The sequence below is a fragment of the Sus scrofa genome, chromosome 6, assembly GCF_054392235.1.
Source record: "Sus scrofa isolate SSC_HxYL_T2T_F1_AM1 chromosome 6, Sscrofa_HxYL_maternal_Yorkshire_Landrace_v2.0, whole genome shotgun sequence".
NCBI classification, from domain to species: domain Eukaryota; kingdom Metazoa; phylum Chordata; class Mammalia; order Artiodactyla; family Suidae; genus Sus; species Sus scrofa.
Window position 1 is genome coordinate 134,350,420 of NC_139388.1, and position 24,871 is coordinate 134,375,290.

At 35.9% G+C, this 24,871-nt stretch overlaps 1 protein-coding gene and 1 long non-coding RNA gene across 12 annotated transcripts in view; one reads left to right on the top strand and one right to left on the bottom strand.

Moving 5' to 3' along the window:
* The window catches only part of TTLL7 (tubulin tyrosine ligase like 7), a 159,822-nt gene that overhangs the window by 124,604 nt on the left and 10,347 nt on the right, over positions 1–24,871 (top strand). For all 11 annotated transcript variants that reach the window (XR_014807911.1, XR_002345113.2, XR_002345115.2 and 8 more), the window contains exons 19-20: positions 899–1,059; positions 13,878–14,051. Coding sequence is in view for 2 of the 11 variants with exons in the window: in XM_021096371.2 (XP_020952030.1) it covers positions 899–1,059; positions 13,878–14,051 (335 nt within the window). In the remaining 9 variants the exon portion in view is untranslated. The remainder of the gene's footprint in view (positions 1–898; positions 1,060–13,877; positions 14,052–24,871) is intronic.
* LOC146402824 (uncharacterized) overlaps positions 1–24,871 on the bottom strand; it is a 125,838-nt gene that overhangs the window by 27,604 nt on the left and 73,363 nt on the right. The window lies entirely within an intron of this gene.

A 24,871-nucleotide genomic window follows, 5' to 3' on the forward strand; every position in this document is an offset into this window, starting at 1 on the left:
CATGCATTTTCAACTTCAGAAGATAATGTTCAGCTATTTTCCAATTTGTACTCCTGCCAACAATGTCTAAGAACTGTAGATTCATATTTCTCCAGCACTTGATAGTATCATATTTTTAATTTTTGTCAATAAAATGGATAGAAAATGATGTCTTATTTCAGTCTTCATTTTTATTCTTTACATTTATTGGGCATATTTATTTCCTCTTTTGTGAAATTCCTGTTCATGTGTCTTTGTCCATTTTTTTCTATTTGTTGGTGTTGATGTTAGCAATTGGTCAGTTGTTCATTGTATATTCCTGATACTAATCTTTTGTTAGATGGATATGTTTTGAATATATTTTCCCAGTTTGTAACTTGATCTTTTATTCCTTGAAGGTATCTTTTGATGGCTAGAAGTTCTTAATTTTAATGTAATTGAAATCTATTAATCTTTTACAGTCCACATTTATTTAAGTGATCTTTTTATAATCCAAGGTCTAAAAGGTATTCACTAATACTTTCCACTAACATATGTAATAGTTTGTTTTTCAAACTTAAAACCTTAATCATTCTAAAGTTGATTTTTTTAATTTGAGTGAAATGATGATTCAACTTCATCAATTTTTTTCATAAAGATTACTTTTTAAAAAAATCTCCATGTATTGACTTAATTTAAATTTAATTTAAAATTTTATCTTTTCTTACTCCAATGGTTAGGCTTGCCACCTATGTCATATACCAGTTTCATATATGCAGTATCTATTTTTGGACCTTTCATTCTGTGCTGTTGTTGAGTGAGTGAGTGAGTGAGTATGCATGTGTGTGTATTCACTTTTGAATTGTATATATTCATCTTTGAATTTAAGACATATTCACCTAGAGTTTTGAAACTTGAAAAACTTTGGTTTTTCCACTAGGTTTTGGACATAGTAAAAACAAGTATCCGTACAGTTCTTCCACGCATCTGGAAGGTACCTGATGTCGAGGAAGTAAATTTATATCGGATTTTCAATCGGGTTTTCAATCGCTTGCTCTGGAGTCATGGCCAAGGACTATGGAACTGTTTCTGTGACTCAGGGTAAGTTCTAAGTTATATTTTATTATTGACTTTTTAATATTTCAGTATTTAGTTATAAAGGTAGCCCAATAAAATGGCTGAATTTCCTTATTATCTTAAAGTATAGATTTGAACCTGCATATAATTTTTAGTCCTCAACTATAATTTGAGGACTAAAGCTGAGGTAGGTGAGATGATGGATATGAACACAGCACCTCCAAACTAATTGGAGTTCAGCATAGAAAAGATATTCTTAATTATTGAAAAATCCCCGTTCCAAATCCACATCCTTACAGCTCTTCTGCTATTGTCTTGATGTAGCCGACCTCTAAAGTAGGGCCACACTCCTGCTCCTCTTCTGAATTTCAGTCCTGTCAAAGCTGTTGTGACTCACTATCATCTTGTCCTCAAGAGTCTAAAACCAAAATTCCATACTTCCCTTTTATTCAGAAATGGCTTCCCCTCTGGACTTCCTGAAATTGCAGTTAGTCTCCTGATCACACAGGCTTGTTATCTCAGGGGCATCTGCATCCTTTTTGTCCTTCATTGTTTTTATAAAATCATTTGCTAAATATTTAAAATTTTTGTGTCATATCCCCACTGTGGCTATTTTAGATTGTTTTTCATTACTCTTAACAATGATCACATATTTAACTCTAGACTGTTTTTCATTTTTCTTAACAATTATTGGGTATTTACTGTTGTGTTAAATAATTTTGGAGATACAAAGTCGAATCTGACACAGATCCTGCCCTCAAGAAACTTAAAAATGATTCCAGCAAACACTATACCACTTACTACGTGCCAGACATTTTTCTAAGCACAGTACATATTTTAAGTGATTTAATCCTTATAACATCACTTTGAAGCAGGTTTTATGACTATCTCCATTTTATAGATAAGGAAACTGAGGCACAGCTAGGTGCAAAGGACCTGGTGCAACTAGCATTTGAATTCAAAGGGCCTGGCCCAAACTTCAAGCTCTTAACCAATAAACCCTGCTGCCTCTAATAAAAATAACAAGATAGTACCAAAGGAATGGTTTCGAAAGAGACAGTTAAGACATCTTAGGATTTGAGATAAAAGAAGCCTTTTTGATGGAAGGGCTAAGTGAAATTAATTGATTTCTAGCCATTCTTGCCTCCAATTCTTTGTTGCTCTTATCTCTTCTGTTGTCAGTCATTTTCTAAAACCTGTAGTGATTTCCTTCATTTATCATTAAACTATAGACTTCTTATCTATATACAGACTCTCTGATGTCCTGGCTCTTCCTTATTTCTCCAGCCTTCTCTCTCATTACTCTTGTACATAAACTTTACTCCAGAAAAACAAATTCATTATTTTTCAAATATCTTAAAAATTTTTGTCCTTTTCTTCCTCTGAACTGTTAATATCATTAAGTATCTGATTGTGCTACCTTCTACAACCCCATTTCTCCAGTCCCCTTTGCATTATTTAAATCCTCTGCAAAGACTCAGACTTTATCCTTATATTATTATTATTAAAGTGAAGTTGATTTACGATGCTTCAAGTTCTGTTGTACAACAAAGTGACACAATCACACACATTTTTCTGTACTGTACAGTAGGAGCCCATTGCCCATCCATTCTAAATATAACAGTTTGCTACCAAACTTATTTTGTAAAACTTTAATAGACTATTCTTATCTTAAATGATCTCTGAATGTCCTCTACTTAAATATTCTAGTCATATAGAAGTTCCCATTGTAGCTCACCAGGTTAAGAACCTGATGTAATCTCCTTGAGGGTACGAATTCTATCCCTGGCCTTCTAGGTCCATCCGTGTTGCTAAAAATGCCAGTATTTTGTTCTTTTTAATGGCTGAGTAATATTCCATTGTATACATGTGCCACATCTTGATTCACTCCTCTATCGATGGACATTTAGGTTGTTTCCATGTTTTGGCTATTGTAAATAGTTCTGCAATGAACATTGGAGTACAAGTGTCTTTGCAAGTTGTGGTTTTCTCTGGATAGATGCCCAGGAGTGGGATTGCTAGATCAAATGGTAGTTCTATTTTTAGTTTTCTGGGGCATCTCCATACTGCTTTTCACAGTGGGTGCACCAATTTACAATCCCACCAACAGTGGAATAGGGTTTCTTTTTCTCCACACTCTCTCCAGCACTTATTGTTTGTAGACTTTTTGATGATGGCCATTCTGGCTGGTGTAAGGTGGTACCTCAGAGTGGTTTTGATTTGCATTTCTCTAATAATGAGTGATGTTGAACATCTTTTCATGTACTTCTCGGCCATCTGTATATCTTATTTGGAGAACTGTCTTCTTCCCATTTTTTGATGGGGTTGTTTATTTTTTTGGTATGGAGCTGCAGAAGGTGTTTGTAAATTTTGGAGATGAATCCCTTGTCAGTTGATTCACTTGCAAAGATTTTCTCCCATTGTGTGGGTTGTCTCTTCATTTTGTTTAGGGTTTCCTTTGCTGTGCAGAAACTTTTAAGTTTAATTAGGTCCCATTTGTTTATTTTTGTTTTCACTGTCATTACTCTAAGAGGTGGACCTGAGAAGATGTTGCTGTCATTTATGTCGGAGAGTGTTTGGCCTATGGTTTCCTCTAAGAGTTTGATAGTGTCTGGTCTTATATCTAGGTCTTTAATCCACTTGGAGTTTATTTTTGTGTATGGTATTAGGGAGTGTTCTAATTTCATTCTTTTCCATGTGGTTGTCTAGTTTTCCCAGCACCACTTATTGAACAAGCTGTCCTTTCTCCATTGTATATTCTTGCCTCCTTTGTCATAGATGAGTTGGCTGTAGGTGCGTGGGTTTAATTCTGGGCCTTCTATCCTGTTCCACTGATCTATATGTCTGTCTTTGTGCCAGTACCATATGGTTTTGATGACTATTGCTTTGTAGTATAGTCTGAAGTCCGGGAGCCTGATTCCTCCAGCTCCATTTTTCTTTTTCAGGATGTCTTTGGCTATTCTGGGTCTTTTGTGCTTCCAAATACACTTTAAAATATTTTGTTTGAGTTCTGTGAGAACTGTCCTTGGTAATTTGATGGGGATTGCATTGAATCTGTAGATTGCCTTAGATAGTATAGTCATTTTGATAATATTAACTGTTCCAATCCATGAGCATGGTATATCTTTCCATCTATTTGTGTCATCTTTGATTTCTTTCATCAGTATCTTATAGTTTTGAGAGTAGAGGTCTTTTGTCTCTTTAGGTAGGTTTACTCCTAGGTATTTTATTCTTTTGGATGCGATGGTAAACAGGATTGCTCCCCTAGTTTCTTTTTCTGCACTTTCATTGTTAATGTATAGAAATACCATCGATTTGTGTGTATTAATTTTGTATCCTGTGACTTTGCCAAATTCATGGATGAGTTCTAACAGTTTTCTGGTAGAGTCTTTAGGATTCTTTAGGTATAGTATCATGTCATCTGCAAACAGTGATAGTTTTACTTCTTCTTTACAGGTTGGATTCCTTTTATTTCTTTTACTTCTCTGATTGCTGTGGCTAGGACTTCCAAAACTATGTTGAATGGTAGTGGTGAGAGCAGACATCCTGTCTTGTTCCTGATCTCAGGGGGGAATTCTTTCAGCTTCTCTTTCAGCTTTTCACCATTGAGAATGATGTTTTCTGTGGGTTTGTTGTATATGGCCTTTATCATGTTGAGGTAGGTTCCCATTATGCCCACTTTCTGAAGGGTTTTTATCAGAAATGGGTGTTGGATTTTGTCAAAGGCTTTTTCTGTGTCTATTGAGAGGATCATATGGTTTTCATTCCTCAGTTTGTTAATGTAGGGTATCATGCTGATGGATTTGTGGAGAGTGAAGAACCCTTGCATCCCTGGGATAAATCCCACTTGATCATGATGTACAATTCTTTTAATGTATTGTTGGATGTGGTTTGCTAGTATTTTGTTGAGGCTTTTTGCATCAATGTTCATCAGTGAAATTGGCCTGTAGTTTTCTTTTTTTGTGGTATCTTTGTCTGGTTTTGGTATCAGGGTGATGGTGGCCTCATAGAATGAGTTTGGGAGTATCCCTTCCTCTGCAATTTTTTGAAATAGTTTCAGAAGGATAGGTGTTAGCTCTTCTCTAAATGTTTGATAGAATTCGCCTGTGAAGCCATCTGGTCCTGGACTTTTGTTTGTTGGAAGTTTTTTAATCACAGTTTCAATTTCATTTCTCGTGATTGGTCCATTCATCTTTTCTATTGCATCTTGATTTAGTCTTGGAAGATTGTACTTTTCTAAGAATTTGTCCATTTATTTTAGGTTTTCCGTTTTATTGGCATTTAGTTGCATATAGTAGTCTCTTATGATCCTTTGTATTTCTGTGATGTCTGTTGTTACTTCTCCTTTTTCATTTCTGATTTTATTGCTTTGAGTCCTCTCTTTTTTGCTTGATAAGTCTGGCTAGGGGTATATCAATTTTGTTGATCTTTTCAAAGAACCAGCTTTTCATTTCATTTATCTTTTCTATGGTTTTCTTTGCTTCTATTTCATTGATTTCTGCTCTGATCTTTATGATTTCTTTCCTTCTACCAAGTGTAAGTCTTGTCTGTTCTCTCTCGAGCTGCTTTAGATGTAAAATTAGCTTGTTTCTTTGAGCTTTTTCTTGTTTCCTGAGGTGGGCTTGTATTGCTATCAACTTTCCTCTTAGGATGGCTTTTGCTGCAACCTATAGGTTTTGGAGTGTCATATTTTCATTGTCATTTGCTGCTAGGTATTTTTTAATTTCTCCTTTGATTTCTTCAGTGATCCACTGGTTGTTTAGTAGCATGTTGTTTATTCTCCACGTGTTTGTGTTTTTTGCATTTTTTTTTCTTGTTGTTGATTTCTAGTCGTATAGCATTGTGGTCAGAAAAGATGCTTGGTATGATTTTAGTTTTCTTAAAGTTACCAAGGTTGGATTTGTAGCCCAGGAAGTGATCAATCTTAGAGAATGTTCCATGTGCACTTGAGAAGAATGTGTATTCTGTTGCTTTTGGATGGAATGTCCTAGAAATATCTATTAATTCCATCTGGTTTAATGCATCATTCAGGGCATGTGTTTCCTTATTGATTTTCTGTCTGGTTGATCTGTCCATTGCTGCAAGTGGGGTGTTAAAGTCCCCCACTATTATTATGCTGTTGTTGATATGTCCTTTTAAAGTTGTTAGCATTTGCCTTATATATTGTGGTGAACCTATGTTGGGTGCATAGATATTTAAAATTGCTATATCTTCTTCTTGGATTGATCCTTTGATCATTATGTAATGTCCTTCTTTGTCCCTGAAAATATTCTTCATGTTAAAGTCTATTTTGTCTGATATGAGTATTGCTACTCCAGCTTTCTTTTGATCCCCGTTTGCATGAAATATTTTCTTCCATCCTCTCACTTTCAATTTGTATGTGTCCCTAGAAGTGAAGTGGGTCTCTTGAAGACAGAATATATATGGGTCTTGTTTTTGTATCCATTCATCCAGTCTATGTCTTTTGGTTGGGGCGTTTAGTCCATTCACATTTAAGGTAATTATTGATATGTATGTTCTTATTGCCATTTTATTAATTGCTTTGGGTTTGTTTTTGTTACCCTTTTTTTCTTTCCTTCTTCTCTTGTTTTTTTCTGCCTAGAGAAGTTCCTTTAGTATTTGTTGTAAGGCTGGTTTAGTGTTGCTGAATTCTCTCAGCTTTTGCTTATCTGTGAAGATTTTGATTTCTCCTTCAAATCTGAATGAGAGCCTTGCTGGGTAGAGTAATCTTGGTTGGAGATTTTTTCCTTTCATCACATTAAGTATATCATGCCACTCCCTTCTGGCCTGCAGAGTTTCTGCTGAAAAATCTGCCGATAACCTTTTTGGGGTTCCCTTGTATGTGATTTGTTTCTTTCCCCTAGCTGCTTTCAGGATTTTCTCTTTGTCTTTAATTTTGGTCAGTTTGATTAATATGTGTCTCAGTGTATTCCTCCTTGGGTTTATTTTGTATGGTACTCGTTGTGCTTCCTGGATTTGAGTGAGTGATTCCTTCCCCATGTTAGGGAAGTTTTTGGCCCTTGTCTCTTGGAATATTTTTTCTGTTCCCTTCTCTCTCTCTTCTCCTTCTGGCATCCCTATAATATGGATGTTGGTGCGTTTAATGTTGTCCCAGAGTTCTCTGAGACTCTCCTCATTTTTTTCAGTCTTTTTTCTCTTATGTTCCTCATCTGTAATTTCCACTAATCTGTCATCCACCTCGCTTATTTGTTCTTCTGCCTCCTGTATTCTGCTGTTAGCTGCTTCTAGTGAATTTTTTATTTCAGTTATTGTATTTTGCATCTCTTCTTGTTTAAATTTTTTATCTTGTATCTCTTTGGTCAGTGTTTCCTGAAAGTTAGCCATCTTTGCCTCCAGTTTATTTCCAATGTCTTGCATCATCTTCAGCATCAACAATCTAAAGTCTTTTTCCTGGAGGCTGAGACTCTCCTCATCGCTTAGCTGATTTTCTGGGGTTTTTTCTTTTCTCCCTCATCTGAGTTATAGTTCTCTATCTTTTCATTTTTATAGGTTTTTGGTATGTTGACCTTCTTACAGATAATAGAGTTGTAACCTCTCTTACTTCTCGTGTCTGCTCCCTTGTGGCTGAAGTTTGTATGGGGGGCTTGCTGTGGGCTCCCTGATGGGATGGGCTGATGCCTGCCCACTGGTAGGTGGAGCTGATTCTAATCCCTCTGGTGGGTGGGGCTTTGTCTCTGGATGGGATTAGAGGCAGCTGTGTGCCTGAGGGGTCTTTAGGCAGCCTGTTTACTGAGGGGCAGGGCTGTGATCCCACCTGGATTGTTGTTTGCCCTGGGGCTCCTCAGCACTGACCAACGGGTGGGGCCAGATTTTCCCAAAATGGCCACCTCCAGAGAAAGGCGCACTGCTGTATATTCCCGAGAGCTTTGCTTTCAATGTCCTTCCCTCACAACAAGCCACGTTCACCCCTGTTTTCCCAGGATGCCCTCCAAGAACTGCATTCAGGTTTGACCTAGATTTCTATGGAGACTTTGCTTTGTCCTGGGACCCGGTGCACATGAAGGTCTGTGTACACCTTTTAAGAATGGGGTCTCCATTTCCCCCAGTCCCATGGAGCTCCTGTGCACAAGCCCCACTGGCCTTCAACGCCAGATGCTCTAGGGGCTCTTTCTCCCCATGCCAGATCCCCACACATGAGAGTTTGATGTGGGGCTCAGAACTCTCACTCCTGTAGGTGAGTCTCTGTGAACCAGTTAGTTTTCAGTCTGTGGGGTTTTGCACCCAGGAGGTATGGGGTTGTTTATATCGCAAAATCATTCCTCCTACCTCTTGATGTGGCCTCCTCTTTTTCTTCTGAGTAGGATATCTCTTTTAAGATTTCTGGTCCATTTGGGTGAAGAATGCTCAGCCTTTAGTTGTGAATTTCGTTCTTTTTAGGAGAGAAGTTGAGCTCCAGTCCTTCTATTCTGCCATCTTAATCCCATCTCCAAATGATTTTGTCTATAAATTATTTTTATAGAGGCTTGAGTGAAATATTTAAACCTACTTGTGGCTCTTAGTTGATGGCTGTCTGTAGAAGTTCTCATAATTTAAAGTCAGAATTGAAATTTCTTTATGTTTATTGATCCATTGGTTGGAATGCTTTATGTGAATTCCAGTTTCTCTTCACCAGTGGAAGGCAGGGAGATAGTCTGCTACTGAAATGGGTGCTGATGGCTTTGCATCCATATCCATGAGGTAATCTCCAATGCCAGACCCTAAAGATGCCCATAAAGTGATTCTTCTTTGCCTCTAGGGCTCCTCTGCCCTGCAGTATTTTGGTAATTTACTCTAACTCAGTTCAGAATCCTTTTCTCTTATACCTGGCACAGCACTCTCCTTCTAGATTTCTCTGGTGTATCTATTACTAGTAGTAGTGATAATGAAAGTAAGAAACATTTATTGAAGTCTAAGTGCCTAATTCTTTTTTACATATTGAATAATCTTATAATTACCACTATAATATTTTGAATAAATGATTGTTACTATCCTCATTGTGTAAATGAGAATATTGAAGCCTGAAATATATAACCTGCCCAAGTTTTCATAGTAGGTAAATGAAACTGGATTTAAACCCAGGTTGTCTGAGTCAAGAGCCTACGCTCTTAACTCTATGCTTTATTTACTCCTCTCAAAGCAGCAATTTGAAAGTGGCAGTTCCTGCTATATCCTCTTTAAGACTAGCTTGCTTTTTTTTTTTTTTTTTCTTTTTAGGGCCACACCCAGGGCATATGGAAGTTCCCAGGTTAGGAGTCAAATCTGAGCTGCAGCTGCCAGCCTATGCCACAGCCACAGCAATGCAGGATCTGAGTCACATCTGTTGTATAGCCACAGCTCACAACACCACCGGATCCTCAGCCAGTATTGAACCTGTGTCCTCATGGATACTAGTCAGGTCCATTACCACTGAGCCACAATAACTTCCATTTTTTTTTCACTGAATAAATTCATGTATCTATGAGGAGTGAATAAATAAAGATTATGTTATTCTGGTTCAAAAAAAGAAAAAAACAGCATTGCCAGCAGTTGCTGAGCTCACTGTACTGCAAGACCCATAGCATTAGCCAAATCCCCAGCCCACTGCATCTGAGCAGATGGATGCAAGAGATGCTTTGAATCCAAATTGAATTCCACTCACCATTCATTTTTTTAAAAACATGGTGGTTTGTAGAGATGATTTTTACACCAGATTTTATTTTGCAGCTTTAAAAATGACATTCCTAGGCCCCCTCCATTTGATGATATCACACAATGATGTGTGTTTGATTGGCACTTTGGACTCAATAGTTCTACTTATTCTTTGAATGATATCCAGTCAATGTATACTCCTTTAACTTTTGCTTTACCAGCCTAGAAGTCTAGGGAAAAAAATCTACTCTGCTTAGTTCTCATAAAAGGTGCAGCTGTCTTTCACAGTTAGGTGTAAAACTCTTGGCAAAAATATAACCCCAATAACTCTGGGCCACCTAGATTCCTGCCTCTGCCTGTCAGCATCCCCATAAGAAAACAAATGAATAAACCATTCTCTGTCCACATCAAAAAACATCAAAAAATATTGTAGATGTTTGTATGTAGTAGGTTTTCCTAGAATTGGCCCAGGGGGTTTGCAGATGCATCGAATAACAAACACCCTCATCCTTCTCTCTTGCTCTTCCAGCCTGCTGAAGCCTACATTCAGTGACTTTTTTTTTAATCACATGCAGCCTCCTGGGGGTGCTGTTCAGAATGATGCCCCACATCCTGAATGTGTTCTCTTCAGGATACTAGCTCTTGGATTTTTCATGAATAAAATTAGCCCCATGTTTTACTGATATAGGGGAAGCCTAGGTGCTATGGGATTCAAACTCAGGCCACAGAGCTCAGGAAAGGTGGGCACGGGAAGTAACATTTCAGTTTAGACCTGCAGGAAGAGAATACGAGTTTGCCAGGTAAAGCAAAGAGGAGGAGGCAGGGGATAGTATGGGAGGAGGGATGCATTGTTTGGAAAAGCCTTCTCTCCACTCCGAATCCTGACATGTAAACCCTAAAGAAAAGGATCCAGTTTAGACCCTTTAGCCAAAAGACATTTTCCTATGGAGGTTTGTCAGAACAAAGCTTTTCTTTTACAGTCTCAGGGAAAGAAGAAATTGTAAAGATCCAATCTAAAAAAACCAACCAAACAAAAAACAGAAACAGATCATGGGCAAGAAGAGCAGACTTGGGGTTCCCAAAGTGGAAAGGGGAGGGAGTGGGATGGATGGGCATTCTGGGGTTTTTTTGGATCCATACTGTTATAGTCAGAATGGATGAGCAGTGGGGCCCTACTGTACAGCACAGGGAAATGTGTGTGATTGGGTCACTTTGTTGTACCACAGAGCTTGATGAAACACTGTAAATCAATTATACTTTAATAATAGTAATAATAAAGAAATTAAAAAGAGCTGTCAAAAAAAAAAAAAAAAAAAAAAGACTAGTCTAAGGCAGCAGTCTGCCCCTGGGCTGAATCATATACCTTCCTGAAAATGTATGCATAGCACACAGACAATTAAAGTGATGTAAATCTTACTTTTCTCGTGTCACTTTCAGTTGGATGCAGTATTGTTAGTACTTTTCAGCTCATTAATCTTTGTATCACAGATTGTCCAGTTGGTATGGTCCAGATTTTTTTTTTTCTTTTTACTTTCCTTTTCCCTTTCTGCTACTTAACTTTGGGCCGCTCGGTCTTTCATTAGGACTTCTCTCAGAGGAGAAAGAAATGAATGTTTCACTTTTTAGATAACTGCTTTATTAAATATTTTGATGAGAAAGGTGGTGAAAATTATTGGATTACTGGGTACGAGGCTTTTCAAATCTCTGGATTTCATTAATAGTCCCCCTTTGTTACCAGAGGTATTCAGTATTCTGTATCTTATTGTTACATTATTAAAAAATGTCATTTGAAGTCATTCCTTTTCATATTTTTCTGAGGATTAGGAGTGGCAGAGAGAACTTTTCACCATTTAATCTTTTTTTGAATTCATGGATTTTGGCCCTTCCATTTGCTTGGAATTTAGATTCAGAAAGCAGGCAAGTATGACCCTGGGTTCTTTGATAAAGGCATTGGTATTTTAAATTATTTCTCCATCCTTTGAGCTTCTTAAACATTTTTGTATTGGTATTGAAAATTGAGATGCTATAGTATTTAGAAGCACCTCAGATTTTCTCAGTGATGCCAGAGGGTGGGTAGGAGGTGGTAGACTCAGTTCTAACACACTCAGGTTGAAGAACAGGCTTCTTTTGTGCAAAGGGGATGGCATTAGCCTGGTACCAAACCAAGCGGGTCCTGGTCATTTTCTTTTTTCTTTATTGGTGATTCTGCCATGCTGACCCTTAAATATGAATTAATTGAGTAGAATGTGGTCTTTGGTTAGTGATGGTGACCATACACACCAAAATTAGGTAGAGGACCTTGATTCATATGTTTATTATAAATATTTAAGGAACAATGAGGGAAGGAGAAGCCAAACTGCTCATATTATAACTCACATATTCTGCAGAATGTTACATCACATTAAGGTGTTATAGACGAAGCTCCTTTGTCTTTTTCCATTTTATTTGTTCTTTTCTTACTTCTATGCTCTCAGTCAGGAAAAGAAAAATTTTACCATGATGGAGTACCTGAGAGGAGAGCCAATCAATGGCTCCAAAATATCAAAATATAAATATATCCAAGTTAAGAAGGAGGATAGTGATGGAGGTAGACTTTTGTAGAAATACCCAGAATTCCAAGGGTGAGAACGTAAACGTGCTCAGCAGAGTCAAACACAGGATGTTTTCTTTGTGTATTTCATTGATATGAAAGTTTAATTTCTCTGGGCCCAGACATGTAAGGCTTGCTAGATCGAGAAGACATATATAAATATATTCCCTTATTAATTGGTGTTCTCTAATGTTTTTCTTGATTATATTAAGTAAATTAGAGAGATATACATATGTACAAATATAGATATATAAACATATGTATATATATATATCATCTAGTTTTTCTGATATTAAGTAATCAAAATTTTTAGTTAACTAACATGTTACTGTTTCTCAAATGAAAATAATTTTACTTCTTTTTAAATAATAAAACCAGCATTACATTTAGCCCTGAACATCTCACAAATTTATTCCTTTATATTTACTTATTTGGATCTTATTCCCTGTAAGAAAACCTGTCACTCATTGATGACATGCTGTCTTTTTGGGACCATGCTTCTCTTGAAAATATAGACAGTAGCCTTTCTACTAAAAAATACCTGTGTGAGTTTCTAAAGCATTTTTTAAAAATTCCAAAGATATCAAATATACACAAAAGATTGAAAATGGAGTCTTTGAATTTCCCATTGGGAACTACATTTCTTCAGAAAAATATTTTCCTTAGTGTTTTTTCATTCTGAAAAGCTATTCTTTTCTCTTTCGGAGGGTTAAAGGATTGGTTTATGTAAAATGAGACTTGAACCGTTACCAAGTCTCAAAGCAAACTTTCCCCTTGAGGGATGAAAAGGGTTTCATTTACACTAAGGAAGTAAGTCTCCCCCTCTCTTTGTATTTTTCTCTCTCTCTCTTTTGGTGGTAATGATGGGGTGGTAAGGTGTTTCCTGATTTGAACCATGACAGTAAACTTAGGAATTGTGCATATGTCTGTACATGTGTGTACATGCACGCATATGTGTGCGCGCGCACACCCCCCCCCCATGTTTACCAGGACGGTGTGTACTACTGCCTGCTGCGGAATAAGCTGAATGCACCGAAGTGGGAGAATACTGCCTTGGGAACTGCAATAGGATGGTCCTTGTGGAGATTACTCCTACATTATAGAACCTGTGCTCAAGGAACATCATGGACATAAGTACATATGAAAGTGTTTCGAAAGGGGTGGTCATAATTCAAGGAGGAACCTAAATTCTCCTAGTGCAGAGGGATAACTAATTAAGTTGTAACAACTTTTTTATTTGTTTTTTCCATCATTATTAATATAAAAATAAATATAGCTTCCTAGAAAACCCAAGTTCCTATTACCTAACTTGAGAAATTAACTCAGATTTTATAATTACTTTAATATAGAGTAATTCAATTTTTAGGAGGTTTTGGGAAACCGCCCCGTTAGCTACTCCAAGCTAGCAGCAGTAAAGCCTTTAAAGATATGAATTCTATGTTGTGTTTTTTTAATGTAAAAATTAACTTCCAAATTTGTATTTATACATTTCAACCATCTGTAGTCACTTCAAATGTGTGAGGCCATTTCTACTCTTCTTTATTGGTTTGTTGCTGGGTAAGTGATATAGCTGGTTGCCATCTTTAACAGCCACATGAGGTCATGTCTGTTTCCATGCCAACAGATCCTCTTGGGAGAGTATTTTCAGTAAAAGCCCGGAGGTGGTGACTCCTTTGCAGCTCCAGTGTTGCCAGCGCCTGGTGGAGCTTTGTAAACAGTGCCTGCTAGTGGTTTACAAATATGCAGCTGATTCAAGAGGATCACTCTCAGGCATTGGTACCGATTGGGGTAATTCCAGGTACTTGTTTACATTCCCTAGACCCTGTGAGTTTTATATAAAGTAATGCTACAATCTAGTTCGAAAGTGAAAGTTTCTTTTGTTTATATGGCTAAATTAAATACTAGTAATGAAAATTTCATACGTACTGTTATCTACAAGATACTTTAATTTGTATAATCTTTACCTTGAAAGGACTGACCAATGACAGCAATCATAAGTATGAAGGTGACAGAAATAACCTACATGAAAATTTTATTCTTTGGCTTATGTACTTTTGCTTTCAAAAGCCAATAAAGCATCCAAACTGGTAATAAATTTAATTTTTCCTCCAATAGGGATATTTCAACATGTTTCCTTTTTCCTAATATAGTTGAGAAGATGGCTTTAGTTTAATTTTTATTTTTCAATGTGCCTCTTCTAGGCACACCAACAAATCCATGGGAGGTGAATTTTGTTAAGTTCCATTTAAAAATTGGATTTTTGTAGATATCGTCCACTAAAATAGGTGGTTTCCCAAAAGTATAAAAATACTTGGGTATTTTTTTTTTGGTCTTTTTAAGGGCCACACCCATGGCACTTGGAGGTTCCCAGGCTAGGGGTTAAATCTGCGCTGCAGCTGCAAGCCTACGCCACAGCCACAGCAACATGGGATCTGAGCCACGACTGTGACCTACACACCACAGCTCATGGCAAAGCTGGATCCTTAACCCAGTGAGTGAGGCCAGGGAGTAAACCCTTGTCCTCATGGATACTAGTCAGGTTCATCACTGCTGAGCCACAACAGGACCTCTGAAAATACTATTTTTAAGCTGCAAAATACAGAGTAAACTAGCACATTTTAGCACTTCCCAGGATAGTCATAATTCTTACTAGAATTAAAGATCAATATGTTACTTTTAGTGTGTATAAGTTGTAGTGCTGTCAGGATCTTCAGAGAATAAAAAAAAAAACCATGACTTTGGAAAACTAAGCGATAGTCAAAAGACAATAGGATCTGCTAACAGTTAAATAAATGGTGAGGAAAATGGAAAACCATAGCTTGGATTTTCTTTTTGAAACATCTAGAAATTGATATGTTTATTTTAAAAAAAGATCACAGGGAATATAATACAGCTAACTTTCCACAAATTTGACTTGCAATGCAGAATAGCTTGACATACTTTTTACAAAAATATTGAGAGAGAAATATGTTAATCTTTATTTTTCATGTATTCTCTCATTATACTGTTGTAGTATAATGCAGTGCCTTTAGCCTGTTTTAACTCTCCCTCTGCAAACAGAAGCTGATTGATGACAAAAATGGTAGAGGTGGAGTTAGCCACTAATATGTAAATACCAAAGCTGTATTCTATGGTTTAATAGCTTGACCAAAGCAAATTATTGAATAAAGCTTGTATTACTTTCATTAATATTCTCATATGATTTAGAATAATTATGGCCATCTTTAAGACATTACAATGTATAAGTGAAGAGCCTTCTCTTCCTAAGGAATGATACTCTGAGAGCAAGATTAGGAAAACCTTAAATTCCAGTCTAGAAAGGATGGTTTTGAACTCTTTAATGTCACTCTTGCAGTTCCAGATTTTATTACCCATTTTCTATTGAGGGATTTTGTAATTTTTGTGGGTGAGCAAATAGGATGAGTCTTCTTGGCTATTCTGGAGGAAGAAATTATACCTTACAGTTGCTTCAGACCTAGTGGTCAGAAGAAATATTACTTACCTTGGACCCTTGAGTTGTAGACCTCTGATAAATGCTCAGTATGACCCTAGTATAATTATTATAAGCATTTTTTTTGGGGGGGTCAGTAAACACATCCTTCATTCCTCCCCAGGTTCAGAACCGTTTCAGAGAGAAATGTAGGGGTCAGATGACCATCAGAATGTAACTTCCTTACTGAGAAAAGCTATTGAGGGACATGGTGAAATGGGAGACAAGTGAGTTTCCTAGTATTGAATTCCAGAATTAAATGTACCCCTCCAGTCAAAGACAGAGCTGGATTAACCCAAACCTTTCACTAGCACTATCCCACGAAGTCTAGTTCTAATAGTGTTGGCAGGAGAACAGGTAAGAATTCATACCTTCTGTAAATAGGCTGATCTAAAAAGAGACAGCTGCTGAGCCAAGCATGCCTGATTCCTTCTTTTTCATTTATTTTTTTGTCTTTTTGTCTTTTTCTAGGGCTGCACTCACGCCTTATGGAGGTTCCCAGGCTAGGGGTCTAATTGGAGTTACAGCTGCTGGCCTATGCCAGAACCACAGCAATGGGGGATCCAAGCCGCATCTGCCTATACCACAGCTCACGGGAATGCCGGATCCTTAACCCACTGAGTGAGGCCAGGGATCGAACCTGCAACCTCATGGTTCTAGTGGAATTTGTTAACCACTGAGCCACGATGGGAACTCCCTGATTCCTTCTTTTAAACCTGTAAATCAGATAACTGACTTCTGGTAACAAGCCAGCAAGTTTATACTAGTGGAAGTTTTATTTGGAAACACAAGGAGGAGAGAGAAGTAAACATGTCCTCCTAATATCTAGCTATTAAAATCCAAGTCACATTAATTTAAAGACAGGGACAAAGTGAACATGTATTCTTTCCCTTGTAGATTAGGAACCTATAGCATTCACTTTATATTCAGGAATCAACAAATTTGATATTTATTAATACATTGTTACATTTCATTACCTAACAAAATATAAATAAAAATTTATATGAATAAGTAAATATAAACATGCCTAATATAAATAATTTATAAGGTATACCTAAATATTTTATGAGGAGATATATATTTGGCTAATTTATCTGTAAAATTAAAAGAGAAGAAAATAGAGCTAGCATCAGTCAGGTTTATGGGCCATGTTTACCTTGACCATCGATATGAAGGGTATTTATTAAGAGGATTTAAAGTATATGTGGCACCTATTACATGGAAGAGAGTGGCCTTCAACTTTATAGTCTGAGAGAAATAATTTAACAGACACACCATTTGAGAATCCATTACTCAGAGGTGAACTCATAATTTAGCAAATATAACTAATATTTAAATGAACAGATGGCCATATCTATATCTATATATCTATTTCCATGTCCACATCCATATCTACACACACATTTCCAGGATCCTGGAGTTCTTGGGATCAGCTTAATATTTCACTGTAACTAGACTTATTTGGAAAGTTTTGGGACTGCCAAACAATTTTCAGTGTTAGCATCTCTGTATTTCTATCTTTCATGTACTGAGCTTCCATATAAGTTCATTTTTGTGGCTAAAAATATTGTTTAATCCCACTGAACTAGGGCTTCTGCCTTTGGTAATAGAGCATTAGGTATTTGGACAGTTCTTCCCTTGATGACAAGTAAAGCTGGACAAAGTACCAAAACATTTGCTTGAAGACATCAGAGAGGTAAAACCAGGTACTTATTAGTGAATACTTTTTAGTACTGAATAGTGCTTTTTTTTGTTAGATTCATGGGCCAAAGGGAAATAAGTAGGAGTCCAGAGCCTGCCAAAGATTGGGGCCTTGATAAACATTGTAGATTCCTAGAAGTAACAACATTCCATATGTTTTGCAAAGCAAAAGTCAACAGAATTACAAGGAAAAAGAGACAAATATACAACCATAGAGATTTTAATACATATTTTTCAAAAAAGTTAAAAATAAAGAACACTTTAACAATATGCCTAAAAGATTTAACTGTCACACAGTAGCAGTGAATTCAATGACTTCAGAATATAATATACCAACCATACCTGAATCTTTTATAAAAATCAGCTATATAGTAGAATAATAAAACATATTTCAACAAATTTCAGAAAATTGAAAAGTACTATTTTTCATCATGTGTTATTAAAAATAACAAAATAGTCAGAAAATCCATACTTTGGAAAGATTAAAAATACACTCTAACCCATGAGTTCAAAGAAAAAAATTATAGTGAATGTAAGAAAATATTTTTAACTGAATAATAACAAAATATTACAAATAAAAACTTGTGGTATGTTCCTAAATAATTATTAAAGGGATGTTTATAAGCTTAAGTGAAATATTAGGAAGGGGTAAGGCAAAAATTGTGTTATCTAAGCAACAATCTTGAGTGGTAACAGAATGACATTAAAGTAAACTGTAAGAATATGGAACAAGGGAATAATAAAAATGAGTAGAGAAACTACAGATATAATGAAGCAAACCAAATAAATAAGATCAACATGGCAAAAGTAAGTTTTTAAAAAGACTAGTAAAATTGATAAATAACTGGTAAGACTGATAAAAGACAGTCCAAAGCAACAGAAATAAGAGCAAAAATAAACTAATGGGACCTAATCAAACTGACAAGCTTTTGCACAGCAAAGGAAACCAAAAAGAAAACAAAAAGACAACTTACAGAATAGGAGAAAATAGTTTCAAGTGATGCAACTAAGGGCTTAATCTCTAGAATATACAAGCAATGTATACAACCCAACAGCAAAGAAGCCAACAACCCAATGGAAAAATGGGCAAAGGACCTGAAGAGACATTTTTTCAAGGAAGATGTGGAGATGGCCAACAAGCACATGAAAAAATGCTCAACATCCCAGATTATTAGAGAAGTGCAAATCAAAACTACCATGAGATACCACCAGTCAGAATGGCCATCATTAATAAGTCAACAAATAACAAGTGCTGGAGGGGATGTGGAGAAAAGGGAACCCTCCTGCACTGCTAGTGGGAATGTAATCTGGTACAGCCACTATGGAGAACAGTATGGAGGTACCTTAGAAATCTATATATAGAACTACCATATGATCCAGCAATCCCACTCTTGGGCATATATCCAGACAAAACTTTCCTTAAAAAAGACACATGCACCTGCATGATCATTGCAGCTCTTTTCACAATAGCCAAGAGCTGGAAACAACCCAAATGTCCATCGACAGATGATTGGATTCGGAAGATGTGGTATATATACACAATGGAATACCACTCAGCCATAAAAAGAACAAAATCGTGCCATTTGCAGCAACATGGATGGAACTAGAGACTCTCATCCTGAGTGAAATAAGTCAGAAAGACAAATACCATATGATATCACTCATATCTGGAATCTAATATAAGGCACAAATGAACCTTTCCACAGAAAAGAAAATCATGGACTTGGAGAAGAGACTTGTGGTTTCCTGGGGAGAAAGGGGGAAAGGGGAGGGATTGGGAGCTTGGGGTCAATGGATGCAAAGTATTGCCCATGGAATGGATTTATAATGAGATCCTGCTGTGTAGCACTGAGGACTATGTCTAGATACTTACAATGCAGCACGACAATGGGAGAAAAAATTAAGTATGCATGTATGTGTAACTGGGTCCCCATGCTGTACAATGGGGGGAAAAACTGTTTTGGGGGAAATAACAATAAAAAATAAATTTAAAAAAAATTAAAAAAAAAGAAATCATAATCTTACTCATATTCTCATCCCTATGTTTTGGTTTTCTCCATAACCCTCAGCTAATATCCTTACCATGACAATAAAATTTTTGCTTTTTCTTAAAATTAAAAAAAATAATATAAAAGACAGGAACAGTGTTAACTTCTATCAAGAATAGAAATAGATGGATAATTACAGATCCTACACATACAGAAAATTTTATCAGAAAATATAAACAATTTCATGCTACTAAATTTGGTCATTTAGATTTAAGTTAACAAAATCTTGGAAAAATAATATTACCAAAAGGGACATAAGATGATATTGAAAGTCCTAAACAGTCTTAACTATTAAGAAATTAATAATTAACTAAATAACTAAAAGCCTTTCTACAAAGATAACTCCAGATTCACAGGTCTTTACTATCTAATTCTACTAATCCCACTCACCCAAAAAGTAGAGAAAAGGAGGGAAGGTTCTTTACTTGTGTTATGAGGCTACCATACTTTTGATATTAAAACCTGACCAAGACATTATGGAAGAGGATAATGATAGTTAGTTTCCTCTTCTCATATGAAATTTGGAAGAGGATAATGAGAAATAATAAAGAAAAGGGAGGAAGATTCTTTAGCTGTGTTATGAGGCTACCATACTTTTGATATTAAAACCTGACCAAGACATTATGGAAGAGTATAATGATAGTTAGTTTCCTCTTATCATATGAAATTTGGAAGAGGATAATGAGAAATAATAAAGAAAAGGAAGGAAGATTCTTTACTTGTGTTATGAGGCTACCATACTTTTGATATTAAAACATGACCAAGACATTATGGAAGAGGATAATGATAGTTCAGTCCTGAACATGGATGCAAAAATTTTACATGAAATATTAGCAAAATGAACCCAGAAACTTTAAATAGGTTAATGTATTATGTCCGATTTTTGTTTATTGCATCAGTGTAAGGATATTATAACATTAAAAAGTGATCACTGTAATTTTAGTGGAATAAAAGATCATTTAAAAATATACAGATTATTTGATGGAGAGATCATATGCTTTTCAGATGAGCGGAAGCTAAGAGACTTCTGTCACTCCAAACCAGCTCTATGACAACTACTAAAAGAACTTCTCTAGGCAGAAAAGAAAAATCCACAATTAGAAACAAGAAAATTTCATATGAGAAAACACACTGGTAAAGACAAAGATAATATAAAGGTAGAAAATCACCCACTGACAAAAATGATATCAAAAATAACAAACCTGAGAATAGAAGACAAATGTAAAGCATTGAAAATGCATCCAAAATAAGAGAACCACAACCCAAAACAATTCTGTACACATATAGTTAGTTATATCTAAATCTAATGGGAACCACAAAACAAAGAACTATAATGGACACGCACATTAAAAAAAAGAAAAAGAAAAAGCAATCCAAATGCAACACTGAAGATAGTCAACAAATCACAAGAGAAGACAACAAAAGAGGAAGGGAAGAAAAAACAGACCGAAAAATAAAAATCCAAAACAATTAACAAAATGGCAGTAAACAAATACGTATCCATAATTACACCGAATGTAAATAGATTAAATGCTCCAACCAAAGACACAGAATGGCTGAATGGATACAAAAACAAGAACCATATATATCTTGTTTACAAGAGACTCAATTAAGACCCAAGCACACATACACACTGTGAGGGGATGGAAGAAGATATTACATGCAAATGGAAATCAAAGGAAAAGCGAAGTAGCAATACTCGTATCAGACAAAATAGACTTTAAAATAAATAAAGTCACAAATGACAAAGAAGGACAGCATATAACAGTCAAAGGATCTATCCAAGAAGAAGATATAACAATTGTAAATATATATGCACTTAGCTTAGGAGCACCTCACTATATAAGGCAACTGCTGACAGCCATAAAAAGAGAAATCAACAGTAACATAATAATAGTGGGGGGCATTAACACCCCACTTACAGCAATGGACAGATCATCCAGACAGAAAATCAACATAGGAAACATAGGCCTTAAATGACACCATAGACCAAATATATCTAACTGATATTTATAGAACATTTCATCCCAAAGCAGCAGAATATACATTCTTCTCAAGTGCACATGGGACATTTTCCAGGATAGATAATACTTTGGGCCACAGGTCAAGTCTTGGTAAATTTTAAAAAGTTGAAATTATTTCAAGCATTTTCTCTGACCACAGTGCTATGTGACTATAAATCGACTACGAGAGAAAAAAAAAAAAAAGCAAAAAAACCACAAACTCCTGGAAGCTAAACAATATGCTATTGAACAACAAATGGATCATTGAAAAAAATCAAAGAGGAAATCACAAGATACTTAGAGACAAATGACAATGATGGTACAACAATCCAAAACCTATGGGACACAGCAAAAGCAGTTCTAAGAGGGAAGTTTATAGCAATACAGTCTTATCTCAGGAAACAAGAAAAAGCTCAAATAAACAACCTAACCTTATACCAAAAGCAACTAGAGCAGGAAGAACTAAGCCTGAATTTAATAGAAGGAAAGAAATCCTAAAGATCAGAGCAGAAGAAATCAATGAAATAGAGACAAATAAAACAATAGAAAAGGTCAATGAAACCAAAAGTTGGTTCTTTGAAAAGATGAACAAAATTGATAAACCCTTAGCCAGACTAATCGAGAAAAAAAGGGAGAGGGCTCAAATCAATAAAATTATAAATGACAAAGGAGAAATTACAGTGGACTCCACAGAAATACAAAAGGTCATAAGAGACTACTGTAAACAACTATATGCCAATAAAATGGACAACCAGAAGAAATGGATAGATTCTTACAAATGTACAACCTACCAAGATTGAACTAGAAAGAAATAAAAATATGAATATACCAATTTCAAGCACTGAAATTGAAAATGTGATTAAAGAAAACTTACAACAAACAAAAGTCCAGGACATGATGGCTACACAGGCAAATTCTATCATAAATTCAGAGAGAGTTAACACCTCTTCTTCTGAAAATCTTCCAAAAAATAGCAGAGGAGGGAACATTCCCAAGGTCATTCTGAGGCCACTATCACCCTGATACCAAAACCAGACAAGATTACCACAAAAAAAAGAAAATTACAGGCCAATATCACTGGTGAACATATATGCAGAAATCCTTAACAAAATGTTAGCAACCAAATACAAATATATATTAAAAGTATCATGCACCATGATCAAGTGAGATTTATCCTAGGCATGTGAAGATTTTTCAATATCCACAAAACAGTCAGTGTGATACACCACGTTAACAAACTTAAAAATAAAAACTATATGATCCTCTTAATAGTTGCAGAAAAAGAATTTGACAAAATTCAACATCTGTTTCTGATAAAAACTCTCTGGAAAGTCAGCATAAAGGGACTCTACCTCAGCATAATAAAAGCCATATATGTCAAACCCACAGCTAACATCATTCTCAGTGGTGAAAAACTGAAAACATTTCTACTAAGATCAGGAAGAAGACAAGGATGTTCATTACCACTACTATTCAACATTGTTTTGAAAGTTCTAGCAATGGCAATCAGAGAAGAAAAAGAAATAAAAGAAATCCAAATTGGAACATAGGAAGTAAAACTATCACTGTTTGCAGATGACAGGAGATGACATGATACTATACCTGGGAAACCCTAAAGACACTACCAGAAAACTATTAGAACTCATCAATGAATTTGGCAAAGTTGCAGGATACAAAATTAATACTCAGAAGTTGATTGCATTTTTATATAATAACAATGAAAGATCAGAAAGAGAAATCAGAGAAACCATTCTATTTTCCATCCCCTCAAAAAAAAAAAAATACCTAGGAGTAAACTTACCTAAAGAGACAAAAGACCTGTACTCTGAATACTATGAGATGCTGAGAAAAGAAATCAAAGATGACACAAATAGATGGAAAGATATACCATGCTCTTGGACTGGAAGAATCAATATTGTCAAAATGAATCTACTACCCAAGGCAATCAACAGATTTAGTTCAATCTCTATCAAATTACCAAGGACATTCTTTATAGAACTAGAACAGAATATTTTAAAATTTGTATGGAAACACAAAAGACCCTAAATAGCCAAAGCAATATGGAAATGGAGGAATCAGGCTCCCTGACTTCAGACAATATTACAAAGCTACAGTTATCAAAACAATATGGTACTGGCACAAAAACAGAAATACAGATCAATGGAACAGGATAGAAAGCCCAGAAATAAAGCCAAGCACTTGTGGTACACTAATCTATGATAAAGGAGGCAAGAACATATAGTGAAAGAAAAATAGTCTTTTTCAATACGTGGTGATGGGAAACTAGAAAGCTACATGTCAAAGAACGAAATTAGAGCACTCTCTAATACCATACACAAAAATAAACTCAAAATGTATTAAAGATCTAAATATAAGGCCAGATACTATTAAACTCCTAGGGGAGAACATAGGCACTTCCTAGAATGAGATCAATAAGAGGAAAAGTAAACCAATGGGCCCTAATTAAACTCAAAAGCTTTTGCACAGCAAAGAAAACCATTAAAAAACAAAAGACAACCCACAGAATGGTAGAAAATCTTTGCAAATGATGCAATAGACAAGTACCTAATCTCCAAAATATATAAACACCTCATACAACTCAACAACAACAAAAACACAATTGAAAAATGGGCAGAAGACCAAAATAGATATTTTTCTGAAGATGATTTATGAATGGCCAGCAGGCACATGAAAAAATGCTCAACATCACTAATTATTGGAGAAATTCAAATCAAAACTACAATGAGGTACCACCTTATACCAGTCAGAATGGCCATCATTAATAAGTCAACAAATAACATATGCTGGAGAGGGTGTGCAGAAAAGAGAATCCTCCTTCTCTTTTGGTGGGAATGTAAATTGGTACAACCACCATGGAAAACAGTATGGAGGTACCTCAGGAAACTAAATATAGAACTACTATATGATCCAGCAATCCCACTTCTGGACAAAACATTCATTCAAAAAGATGCATGCACCCTGATGTTCATTGCAACACTATTCACAATAGTCAAGACATGTAAACTACCTAAATGTCCACTGACAGATGAGTGGATTAAGAAGATGGGGCACATACACACAATGGAATACTACTCAGGCATCAAAGTTCAAAATAATACCATTTTCAGCAACATGGATGGAACTAGAGATTCTCAAACTAAGTGAAGTAAGTCAGAAAGAGAAAGACAAATACCATATGATATCACTTTTATGTGGAATCTAAAATATGGCACAAATAATCCTATTCACAAAACAAACATTTCACAGACATGGAGAGCAGGGAGGGGGTAGTGGGGAAGGAGTGGGACAGCTGGGGAGTTTGAGGTTGGTGGATGCAAACTAAAACATTTGGAATGGATGGGCAATGGGTTCCTAC